The 13,412-nt window shown below is 47.7% G+C and overlaps 1 protein-coding gene across 2 annotated transcripts in view; it reads right to left on the reverse strand.

Moving 5' to 3' along the window:
* Positions 1-541: 541 nt before the first annotated feature.
* LOC143784766 (protein mono-ADP-ribosyltransferase PARP14-like) overlaps positions 542-13,412 on the reverse strand; it is a 100,176-nt gene continuing 87,305 nt past the window's right edge. For both annotated transcript variants that reach the window (XM_077273358.1, XM_077273359.1), the window contains 2 exons: positions 3,650-3,824; positions 542-1,648 (listed from right to left, as the gene is read on the reverse strand). In XM_077273358.1, coding sequence (XP_077129473.1) covers positions 1,359-1,648; positions 3,650-3,824 — 465 coding nt within the window. In that variant the 3' untranslated portion in view covers positions 542-1,358. The remainder of the gene's footprint in view (positions 1,649-3,649; positions 3,825-13,412) is intronic.

A 13,412-nucleotide genomic window follows, 5' to 3' on the forward strand; every position in this document is an offset into this window, starting at 1 on the left:
CTGATACATTAAGAATCAAAGCAGATCTCACTTTATTACATCATCTGGTCAGTCTTTCTATAGGTTATTAGTATTCATGGATAGTAACAATATAATTGGCTCATCTGATCTCTATGTGCTGGCAGTATACATACGTCTAATTGGCTAATTAACTGTTATCACCTAGCTTATGGTCTAGGCATCCTACTGCCCCCTCTAAGTTTAATTTCTTCCACTTTCTATGTCTTTTCACAAAGATATTCCTTCCAAGATGGAGTCCATGATCAGATAAGGAGCCTCAGGAAAGAAATATATGTAGAAAGAAACTAGGATGAAGTCAGGATAGATAAAATATAAATCCTGCTCTCCACCTCCCACCCCGGTAGTGTTGGTCGCACACTGCACCTTGTAGGACATGTATCGGTGTCCCCGGGGCTTTATTTGCTTATAATCATTCTTGCCTTTGCACTCCATCATTTCCAGGCGGCTTTCTCACCGACGTCCACCCAACACATTTTGACCGTTTTCTAAAACTGCGTCTACAATAATAAACCCTCGCGTCTTCTCTTTCATTGATAATTTTTATTGTAAACTTCTTTGTTCTACTGAAGAAAATAATTGGTGAAATGTGGCGGCTCCGACCGGCGCCAAAACATAAAACAAGAAAAAATCTAAGTCTGATGGAAGAAGATGGGAAATCAGCATTATTTCCAGAAAAAGAAAGAGCAAAGTAGTGGAGGCCACCATGAGGTAACGAGACTGTCCGATGGACGACGTGGCCGACAGTGGTGGGGCGACGTGGCCGACAGTGGTGGGGCGACGTGGCCGACAGTGGTGGGGCGACGTGGCCGACAGTGGTGGGATGCAAGCAAAAGACCAAAAAGTCCAGTGAATTAAATAGTCTTTTTGTGCACACTCCTCATTATTCTATCTGCGCCTTTGCTGAAGTCTTGTGGGATCCTCCGGCTCCTGACAGCACTCTGAAGACCATTCCTCTGTTTGCAGAGAGGTGGCATTATGCCCGGCGGCGCCCGGTAGCTGCAATGAATACAACACTGACCTAAAGGTTAAGAGAGGCCGCCAGAGGAGGCCATACCAGTGGCAGGAGAGTGATACAATGTCTATAAGTAACCAACACAAAGGAGGATGGGGTAGATGTCAGAGGAGGGGCGCGGCCTGTGGTGGCACTACAGAGGAGGACGCGCCGAGATGGGGGCATTGGGGTGAAAGATCTGCTGTGTCAGATGGCGGCACAGAAAGACGAGTGTCCAGAGGAGACCTCTGCGTCACCAGAGGCAGCACGCGGCCCCGGTAATGTAATGGTGTCCAGCTTCTAAGAGAAGGGAATGGATGAAACCCTCAGCCGGGAAGAGCAGAAATCACTTTCTGAAGCTGATGAGATACTCGGGGTACGCCTGGATGTCATGGAAGATCACAAACATGGTGGGCTTGGCAGAGTTGTCGGTGACGCTGTCGTACAGGTCGGTGATGTTAGCTGCGTTCTTGGGCGGCGGGGCCAGCATTCCCCTTTGGCCGGCACAGAACTCTCCAGTGAGGACCCGGGCCAGGTACATGTATTTCAGGCCATTTGCGTCTGGTCTGGAGTACTGGTCGTGCGCAGAATAACTGGAATCCACCGCAAAATATGTCCCATTTCCATAACAAGCCGCTGTGTACAAGAGAAACAGACTCCATTACTCGTATGTCCTGTCACATACCCCTCATATCCCCCCCGGATCCCGGACTGTCATGTATCCCCCCCGGACTGTATATATCCCACATATTCCCTCGAGCCCCGGACTGTCAAATATCTCAAATATCCCCCAGGGCCCTGGATTGTCACGTATACCATACCCCTCACCCTTACACTTTCAGATACCCCACATAGTACCCCGAGTCCCGGACTGTCATATATCCACCATATTCCCTGCGCCCAGTCTGTCACACACCCCATATATTCCACCAGGCCCTGGACTGTCATATATCCCATGTCTCCCCCCAGGCTATCATATATTCCACGTGTCCCCCAGCCAGATCCCGGACTGTCACATATCCCACGTATCCCCCTGGGCTGTCATACATCCCACTGTCATAAATACCACATATTCCCCCAGATTGTCACATATCCCTCGTATCTCCCCAGAGCCCAAGACTGCCATATATCCCACATATTCCCTCGTGTCCCGGCCTGTCATATATCCCACATATCCCCCTGGACTGCCATATATCCCACATATCCCCCTCGTGCCCCGGCCTGTCATATCCCACATATCCCCCTGGACTGCCATATATCCCACATATTCCCTCGTGTCCCGGCCTGTCATATATCCCAGATATCCCCCTGGACTGCCATATATCCCACATATCCCCCTCGTGCCCCGGCCTGTCATATCCCACATATCCCCCTGGACTGCCATATATCCCACATATCCCCCTGGACTGCCATATATCCCACATATCCCCCTGGACTGCCATATATCCCACATATCCCCCTGGACTGCCATATATCCCACATATCCCCCTGGACTGCCATATATCCCACATATCCCCCTGGACTGCCATATATCCCACATATCCCCTCGTGCCCCGGCCTGTCATATCCCACATATCCCCCCGGACTGTCATATATCCCAGATATCCCCCTGGACTGTCATATATCCCACATATCCCCCTCGTGCCCCGGCCTGTCATATCCCACATATCCCCCCGGACTGCCATATATCCCACATATCCCCCTGGACTGCCATATATCCCACATATCCCCCTCGTGCCCTGGCCTGTCATATCCCACATATCCCCCTGGACTGTCATTTATCCCAGATATCCCCCTGGACTGTCATATATCCCACATATCCCCTCGTGCCCCGGCCTGTCATATCCCACGTATCCCCCTTCCCCATCCCCAGACTCTCACATGCCCAGAACTGTCATATATCCTACGTATCCCCCAGCTGGATCCTTGACTGTCACAATCCCCCCATCCCCAGACTGTAATACGGCACATATCGCCCCAGACTGTCATATATCCCACATATCCTCCTCGTGACACGGACTGTCATATATCCCACGTTTCCCCCCATGTCCCAGACTGTCATATATCCATGTGTCCTCCCAGGCCCGGACTGTCACATACCCAACGTATCCCCCCGGGTCTGGACTGTCCTATATCCACGTATACCCCCATGCCCTGGACTGTCCTATATCCACGTATACCCCCATGCCCTGGACTGTCCTATATCCACGTATACCCCCATGTCCCGGACTGTCCTATATCCACGTATACCCCCATGTCCCGGACTGTCCTATATCCACGTATACCCCCATGTCCCGGACTGTCCTATATCCACGTATACCCCCATGTCCCGGACTGTCCTATATCCACGTATACCCCCATGTCCCGGACTGTCCTATATCCACGTATACCCCCATGTCCCGGACTGTCCTATATCCACGTATACCCCCATGTCCCGGACTGTCCTATATCCACGTATACCCCCATGTCCCGGACTGTCCTATATCCACGTATACCCCCATGCCCTGGACTGTCCTATATCCACGTATACCCCCATGCCCTGGACTGTCATATATCCACATATCCCCTCAGGCCCGGACTATCATATATCCACAAATCCCCTATGTCCCGGACTGTCATATATCCATGTCATCTCACCATTCTTTCCCGCGTAGCTTCGGTTGAATCCATTTTGGTTTACAGTCTTTATCGTGCTGGAGTCGGTCCCGTGGAAGAGCTGCTTCTCATTGGTCTTTGTCCCGTTCTTGGTGTCGATCGCCTGTTTCTTTATCTGGTAATTCATCCACAAATCCTTGTTCTGAATTCTGTCTATCTGCAAAGAAAGAGACGCGAGATTAGAGGTACCAGAGAGATAATATACCGGCACTATGTGTCCGCGTCTACCAGAGAGATAATATACCGGCACAATGTGTCCGTGTCTACCAGAGAGATAATATACCGGCACTATGTGTCCGTGTCTACCAGAGAGATAATATACCGGCACTATGTGTCCGTGTCTACCAGAGAGATAATATACCGGCACTATGTGTCCGTGTCTACCAGAGAGATAATATACCGGCACTATGTGTCCACATCTACCAGAGAGATAATATACCGGCACTATGTGTCCACGTCTACCAGAGAGATAATATACCGGCACTATGTGTCCACGTCTACCAGAGAGATAATATACCGGCACTATGTGTCCGCGTCTACCAGAGAGATAATATACCGGGCACTATGTGTCCACGTCTACCAGAGAGATAATATAGCGGCACTATGTGTCCGTGTCTACCAGAGAGATAATATACCGGCACTATGTGTCCGTGTCTACCAGAGAGATAATATACCGGCACTATGTGTCCGTGTCTACCAGAGAGATAATATACCGGCACTATGTGTCCACATCTACCAGAGAGATAATATACCGGCACTATGTGTCCACGTCTACCAGAGAGATAATATACCGGCACTATGTGTCCACGTCTACCAGAGAGATAATATACCGGCACTATGTGTCCACGTCTACCAGAGAGATAATATACCGGCACTATGTGTCCACGTCTACCAGAGAGATAATATACCGGCACTATGTGTCCGTGTCTACCAGAGAGATAATATACCGGCACTATGTGTCCACATCTACCAGTGAGATGATATACCGGCACTATGTGTCCACGTCTACCAGAGAGATAATATACCGGCACTATGTGTCCGTGTCTACCAGAGAGATAATATACCGGCACTATGTGTCCGCATCTACCAGAGAGATAATATACCGGCACTATGTGTCCACGTCTACCAGAGAGATAATATACCGGCACTATGTGTCCACATCTACCAGAGAGATAATATACCGGCACTATGTGTCCACATCTACCAGAGAGATAATATACCAGCACTATGTGTCCGCGTCTACCAGAGAGATAATATACCGGCACTATGTGTCCACATCTACCAGAGAGATAATATACCGGCACTATGTGTCCACATCTACCAGAGAGATAATATACCGGCACTATGTGTCCACGTCTACCAGAGAGATAATATACCGGCACTATGTGTCCACGTCTACCAGAGAGATAATATACCGGCACTATGTGTCCACGTCTACCAGAGAGATAATATACCGGCACTATGTGTCCGTGTCTACCAGAGAGATAATATACCGGCACTATGTGTCCACGTCTACCAGAGCAGTAATATACCGGCATTATGTGTCCGCATCTACCAGAGAGATAATATACCGGCACTATGTGTCCACATCTACCAGAGAGATAATATACCGGCAATATGTGTCCACATCTACCAGAGAGATAATATACCGGCACTATGTGTCCACATCTACCAGTGAGATGATATACCGGCACTATGTGTCCGCGTCTACCAGAGAGATAATATACCGGCACTATGTGTCCACGTCTACCAGAGAGATAATATACCGGCACTATGTGTCCGCGTCTACCAGAGAGATAATATACCGGCACTATGTGTCCACGTCTACCAGAGCAGTAATATACCGGCACTATGTGTCCGCGTCTACCAGAGAGATGATATACCGGCACTATGTGTCCGCGTCTACCAGAGAGATAATATACCGGCACTATGTGTCCGCATCTACCAGAGAGATAATATACCGGCACTATGTGTCCACGTCTACCAGAGCAGTAATATACCGGCACTATGTGTCCGCGTCTACCAGAGAGATAACATACCGGCATTATGTGTCCGCATCTACCAGAGAGATAATATACCGGCACTATGTGTCCGCGTCTACCAGAGCGGTAATATACCGGCACTATGTGTCCATGTCTACCAGAGAGATAATATATCGGCACTATGTGTCCGCGTCTACCAGAGAGATAATATACCGGCACTATGTGTCCACATCAACCAGAGAGATAATATACCGGCACTATGTGTCCGCGTCTACCAGAGAGATAATATACCGGCACTATGTGTCCACATCTACCAGAGAGATAATATACCGGCACTATGTGTCCACGTCTACCAGAGCGGTAATATACCGGCACTATGTGTCCACGTCTACCAGAGCGGTAATATACCGGCACTATGTGTCCGCGTCTACCAGAGAGATAATATACCGGCACTATGTGTCCGCGTGTACCAGAGAGATAATATACCGGCACTATGTGTCCGTGTCTACCAGAGAGATAATATATCGGCACTATGTGTCCGCGTCTACCAGAGAGATAATATACCGGCACTATGTGTCCACGTCTACCAGAGAGATAATATAGCGGCACTATGTGTCCGCGTCTACCAGAGAGATAATATACCGGCACTATGTGTCCGCGTCTACCAGAGAGATAATATACCGGCACTATGTGTCCACGTCTACCAGAGCAGTAATATACCGGCACTATGTGTCCACGTCTACCAGAGAGATAATATACCGGCACTATGTGTCCACGTCTACCAGAGAGATAATATACCGGCACTATGTGTCCACGTCTACCAGAGAGATGATATACCGGCACTATGTGTCCACGTCTACCAGAGAGATGATATACCGGCACTATGTGTCCACGTCTACCAGAGAGATAATATACCGGCACTATGTGTCCACGTCTACCAGAGAGATAATATACCGACACTATGTGTCCACGTCTACCAGAGAGATAATATACCGGCACTATGTGTCCGCGTCTACCAGAGTGATAATATACCGGCACTATGTGTCCACATCTACCAGAGAGATAATATACCGGCACTATGTGTCCACATCTACCAGAGAGATAATATACCGGCACTATGTGTCCGCGTCTACCAGAGCAGTAATATACCGGCATTATGTGTCCACATCAACCAGAGAGATAATATACCGGCACTATGTGTCCACGACTACCAGAGAGATAATATACCGGCACTATGTGTCCGCGTCTACCAGAGAGATAATATACCGGCACTATGTGTCCGCGTCTACCAGAGAGATAATATACCGGCACTATGTGTCCACGTCTACCAGAGAGATAATATACCGGCACTATGTGTCCACATCTACCAGAGAGATAATATACCGGCACTATGTGTCCGCGTCTACCAGAGAGATAATATACCGGCATTATGTGTCCACATCTACCAGAGCAGTAATATACCGGCACTATGTGTCCACGTCTACCAGAGAGATAATATACCGGCACTATGTGTCCGCATCTACCAGAGAGATAATATACCGGCACTATGTGTCCACGTCTACCAGAGAGATAATATACCGGCACTATGTGTCCACGTCTACCAGAGAGATAATATACCGGCACTATGTGTCCACGTCTACCAGAGAGATAACATACCGGCACTATGTGTCCGCGTCTACCAGAGAGATAATATACCGGCACTATGTGTCCGCGTCTACCAGAGAGATAATATACCGGCACTATGTGTCCGCGTCTACCAGAGAGATAATATAGCGGCACTATGTGTCCACGTCTACCAGAGAGATAATATACCGGCACTATGTGTCCACGTCTACCAGAGAGATAATATACCGGCACTATGTGTCCACGTCTACCAGAGAGATAATATAGCGGCACTATGTGTCCACGTCTACCAGAGAGATAATATAGCGGCACTATGTGTCCACGTCTACCAGAGAGATAATATACCGGCACTATGTGTCCATGTCTACCAGAGAGATAATATACCGGCACTATTTGTCCGCGTCTAACAGAGAGATAATATACCGGCACTATGTGTCCGCGTCTACCAGAGAGATAATATACCGGCACTATGTGTCCACGTCTACCAGAGAGATAATATACCGGCACTATGTGTCCACGTCTACCAGAGAGATAATATAGCGGCACTATGTGTCCACGTCTACCAGAGAGATAATATAGCGGCACTATGTGTCCACGTCTACCAGAGAGATAATATACCGGCACTATGTGTCCACGTCTACCAGAGAGATAATATACCGGCACTATGTGTCCGCGTCTAACAGAGAGATAATATACCGGCACTATGTGTCCGCGTCTACCAGAGAGATAATATACCGGCACTATGTGTCCACGTCTACCAGAGAGATAATATACCGGCACTATGTGTCCACGTCTACCAGAGAGATAATATACCGGCACTATGTGTCCACGTCTACCAGAGAGATAATATAGCGGCACTATGTGTCCACGTCTACCAGAGAGATAATATAGCGGCACTATGTGTCCACGTCTACCAGAGAGATAATATACCGGCATTATGTGTCCGCGTCTACCAGAGAGATAATATACCGGCACTATGTGTCCGCGTCTACCAGAGAGATAATATACCGGCACTATGTGTCCGCGTCTATCAGAGAGATAATATACCGGCACTATGTGTCCGCGTCTACCAGAGAGATAATATAGCGGCACTATGTGTCCACGTCTACCAGAGAGATAATATACCGGCACTATGTGTCCACATCTACCAGAGAGATAATATACCGGCACTATGTGTCCGCGTCTACCAGAGAGATAATATACCGGCACTATGTGTCCACGTCTACCAGAGAGATAATATACCGGCACTATGTGTCCACGTCTACCAGAGAGATAATATACCGGCACTATGTGTCCACGTCTACCAGAGAGATAATATAGCGGCACTATGTGTCCACGTCTACCAGAGAGATAATATAGCGGCACTATGTGTCCACGTCTACCAGAGAGATAATATACCGGCACTATGTGTCCACGTCTACCAGAGAGATAATATACCGGCACTATGTGTCCACGTCTACCAGAGAGATAATATACCGGCACTATGTGTCCACGTCTACCAGAGAGATAATATACCGGCACTATGTGTCCACGTCTACCAGAGAGATAATATACCGGCACTATATGTCCGCGTCTAACAGAGAGATAATATACCGGCACTATGTGTCCGCGTCTACCAGAGAGATAATATACCGGCACTATGTGTCCACGTCTACCAGAGAGATAATATACCGGCACTATGTGTCCACGTCTACCAGAGAGATAATATACCGGCACTATGTGTCCACGTCTACCAGAGAGATAATATAGCGGCACTATGTGTCCACGTCTACCAGAGAGATAATATAGCGGCACTATGTGTCCACGTCTACCAGAGAGATAATATACCGGCACTATGTGTCCATGTCTACCAGAGAGATAATATACCGGCACTATGTGTCCGCGTCTAACAGAGAGATAATATACCGGCACTATGTGTCCGCGTCTACCAGAGAGATAATATACCGGCACTATGTGTCCATGTCTACCAGAGAGATAATATACCGGCACTATGTGTCCACATCTACCAGAGAGATAATATACCGGCACTATGTGTCCATGTCTACCAGAGAGATAATATACCGGCACTATGTGTCCACATCTACCAGAGAGATAATATACCGGCACTATGTGTCCGCGTCTACCAGAGAGATAATATACCGGCACTATGTGTCCACATCTACCAGAGAGATGATATACCGGCACTATGTGTCCGCGTCTACCAGAGAGATAATATACCGGCACTATGTGTCCACGTCTACCAGAGAGATAATATACCGGCACTATGTGTCCGCGTCTACCAGAGAGATAATATACCGGCACTATATGTCCGCGTCTACCAGAGAGATGATATACCGGCACTATGTGTCCACGTCTACCAGAGAGATAATATACCGGCACTATGTGTCCACGTCTACCAGAGAGATAATATACCGGCACTATGTGTCCACGTCTACCAGAGAGATAATATACCGGCACTATGTGTCCGCGTCTACCAGAGAGATAATATACCGGCACTATGTGTCCGCGTCTACCAGAGAGATAATATACCGGCACTATGTGTCCACATCTACCAGAGAGATAATATACCGGCACTATGTGTCCGCGTCTACCAGAGAGATAATATACCGGCACTATGTGTCCGCGTCTACCAGACAGATAATATACCGGCACTATGTGTCCACGTCTACCAGAGAGATAATATACCGGCACTATGTGTCCGTGTCTACCAGAGAGATAATATACCGGCACTATGTGTCCACGTCTACCAGAGAGATAATATACCGGCACTATGTGTCCACATCTACCAGAGAGATAATATACCGGCACTATGTGTCCACGTCTACCAGAGAGATAATATACCGGCACTATGTGTCCACGTCTACCAGAGAGATAATATACCGGCACTATGTGTCCACATCTACCAGAGAGATAATATACCGGCACTATGTGTCCACATCTACCAGAGAGATAATATACCGGCACTATGTGTCCACATCTACCAGAGAGATAATATACCGGCACTATGTGTCCACATCTACCAGAGAGATAATATACCGGCACTATGTGTCCGCGTCTACCAGAGAGATAATATACCGGTATTATGTGTCCGCGTCTACCAGAGCAGTAATATACCGGCACTATGTGTCCACGTCTACCAGAGAGATAATATACCGGCACTATGTGTCCACATCTACCAGAGAGATAATATACCGGTATTATGTGTCCGCGTCTACCAGAGCAGTAATATACCGGCACTATGTGTCCACGTCTACCAGAGAGATAATATACCGGCACTATGTGTCCGCGTCTACTAGAGAGATAATATACCGGCACTATGTGTCCGCGTCTACCAGAGAGATAATATACCGGCACTATGTGTCCGCGTCTACCAGAGAGATAATATACCGGCACTATGTGTCCACGTCTACCAGAGAGATAATATACCGGCACTATGTGTCCGCGTCTAACAGAGAGATAATATACCGGCACTATGTGTCCGCGTCTACCAGAGAGATAATATACCGGCACTATGTGTCCACGTCTACCAGAGAGATAATATACCGGCACTATGTGTCCACGTCTACCAGAGAGATAATATACCGGCACTATGTGTCCACGTCTACCAGAGAGATAATATAGCGGCACTATGTGTCCACGTCTACCAGAGAGATAATATAGCGGCACTATGTGTCCACGTCTACCAGAGAGATAATATACCGGCACTATGTGTCCATGTCTACCAGAGAGATAATATACCGGCACTATGTGTCCGCGTCTAACAGAGAGATAATATACCGGCACTATGTGTCCGCGTCTACCAGAGAGATAATATACCGGCATTATGTGTCCGCGTCTACCAGAGAGATAATATACCGGCACTATGTGTCCGCGTCTACCAGAGAGATAATATACCGGCACTATGTGTCCGCGTCTACCAGAGAGATAATATACCGGGCACTATGTGTCCACGTCTACCAGAGAGATAATATACCGGCACTATGTGTCCGCGTCTACCAGAGAGATAATATACCGGCACTATGTGTCCGCGTCTACCAGAGAGATAATATACCGGCACTATGTGTCCGCGTCTACCAGAGAGATAATATAGCGGCACTATGTGTCCACGTCTACCAGAGAGATAATATACCGGCACTATGTGTCCACATCTACCAGAGAGATAATATACCGGCACTATGTGTCCGCGTCTACCAGAGAGATAATATACCGGCACTATGTGTCCACGTCTACCAGAGAGATAATATACCGGCACTATGTGTCCACGTCTACCAGAGAGATAATATACCGGCACTATGTGTCCACGTCTACCAGAGAGATAATATAGCGGCACTATGTGTCCACGTCTACCAGAGAGATAATATAGCGGCACTATGTGTCCACGTCTACCAGAGAGATAATATACCGGCACTATGTGTCCACGTCTACCAGAGAGATAATATACCGGCACTATGTGTCCGCGTCTAACAGAGAGATAATATACCGGCACTATGTGTCCGCGTCTACCAGAGAGATAATATACCGGCACTATGTGTCCACGTCTACCAGAGAGATAATATACCGGCACTATGTGTCCACGTCTACCAGAGAGATAATATACCGGCACTATGTGTCCACGTCTACCAGAGAGATAATATAGCGGCACTATGTGTCCACGTCTACCAGAGAGATAATATACCGGCACTATGTGTCCACGTCTACCAGAGAGATAATATACCGGCACTATGTGTCCACATCTACCAGAGAGATAATATACCGGCACTATGTGTCCACATCTACCAGAGAGATAATATACCGGCACTATGTGTCCGCGTCTACCAGAGAGATAATATACCGGTATTATGTGTCCGCGTCTACCAGAGCAGTAATATACCGGCACTATGTGTCCACGTCTACCAGAGAGATAATATACCGGCACTATGTGTCCGCGTCTACCAGAGAGATAATATACCGGCACTATGTGTCCGCGTCTACCAGAGAGATAATATACCGGCACTATGTGTCCACGTCTACCAGAGAGATAATATACCGGCACTATGTGTCCATGTCTACCAGAGAGATGATATACCGGCACTATGTGTTCACGTCTACCAGAGAGATAATATACCGGCACTATGTGTCCACGTCTACCAGAGCAGTAATATACCGGCACTATGTGTCCACGTCTACCAGAGAGATAATATACCGGCACTATGTGTCCACGTCTACCAGAGAGATAATATACCGGCACTATGTGTCCGCATCTACCAGAGAGATAATATACCGGCACTATGTGTCCACGTCTACCAGAGAGATAATATACCGGCACTATGTGTCCGTGTCTACCAGAGAGATAATATACCGGCACTATGTGTCCATGTCTACCAGAGCAGTAATATACCGGCACTATGTGTCCACGTCTACCAGAGAGATAATATATCGGCACTATGTGTCCACGTCTACCAGAGAGATAATATACCGGCACTATGTGTCCGCATCTACCAGAGAGATAATATACCGGCACTATGTGTCCACGTCTACCAGAGAGATAATATACCGGCACTATGTGTCCACGTCTACCAGAGAGATAATATACCGGCATTATGTGTCCATGTCTACCAGAGCAGTAATATACCGGCACTATGTGTCCGCGTCTACCAGAGAGATAATATACCGGCACTATGTGTCCACGTCTACCAGAGAGATAATATACCGGCACTATGTGTCCACATCTACCAGAGAGATAATATACCGGCACTATGTGTCCACATCTACCAGAGAGATAATATACCGGCACTATGTGTCCACATCTACCAGAGAGATAATATACCGGCACTATGTGTCCACATCTACCAGAGAGATAATATACCGGCACTATGTGTCCGCGTCTACCAGAGAGATAATATACCGGTATTATGTGTCCGCGTCTACCAGAGCAGTAATATACCGGCACTATGTGTCCACGTCTACCAGAGAGATAATATACCGGCACTATGTGTCCACGTCTACCAGAGAGATAATATACCGGTATTATGTGTCCGCGTCTACCAGAGCAGTAATATACCGGCACTATGTGTCCACGTCTACCAGAGAGATAATATACCGGCACTATGTGTCCGCGTCTACCAGAGAGATAATATACCGGCACTATGTGTCCGCGTCTA

Source organism: Ranitomeya variabilis, chromosome 7 (assembly GCF_051348905.1).
Source record: "Ranitomeya variabilis isolate aRanVar5 chromosome 7, aRanVar5.hap1, whole genome shotgun sequence".
NCBI lineage: Eukaryota > Metazoa > Chordata > Amphibia > Anura > Dendrobatidae > Ranitomeya > Ranitomeya variabilis.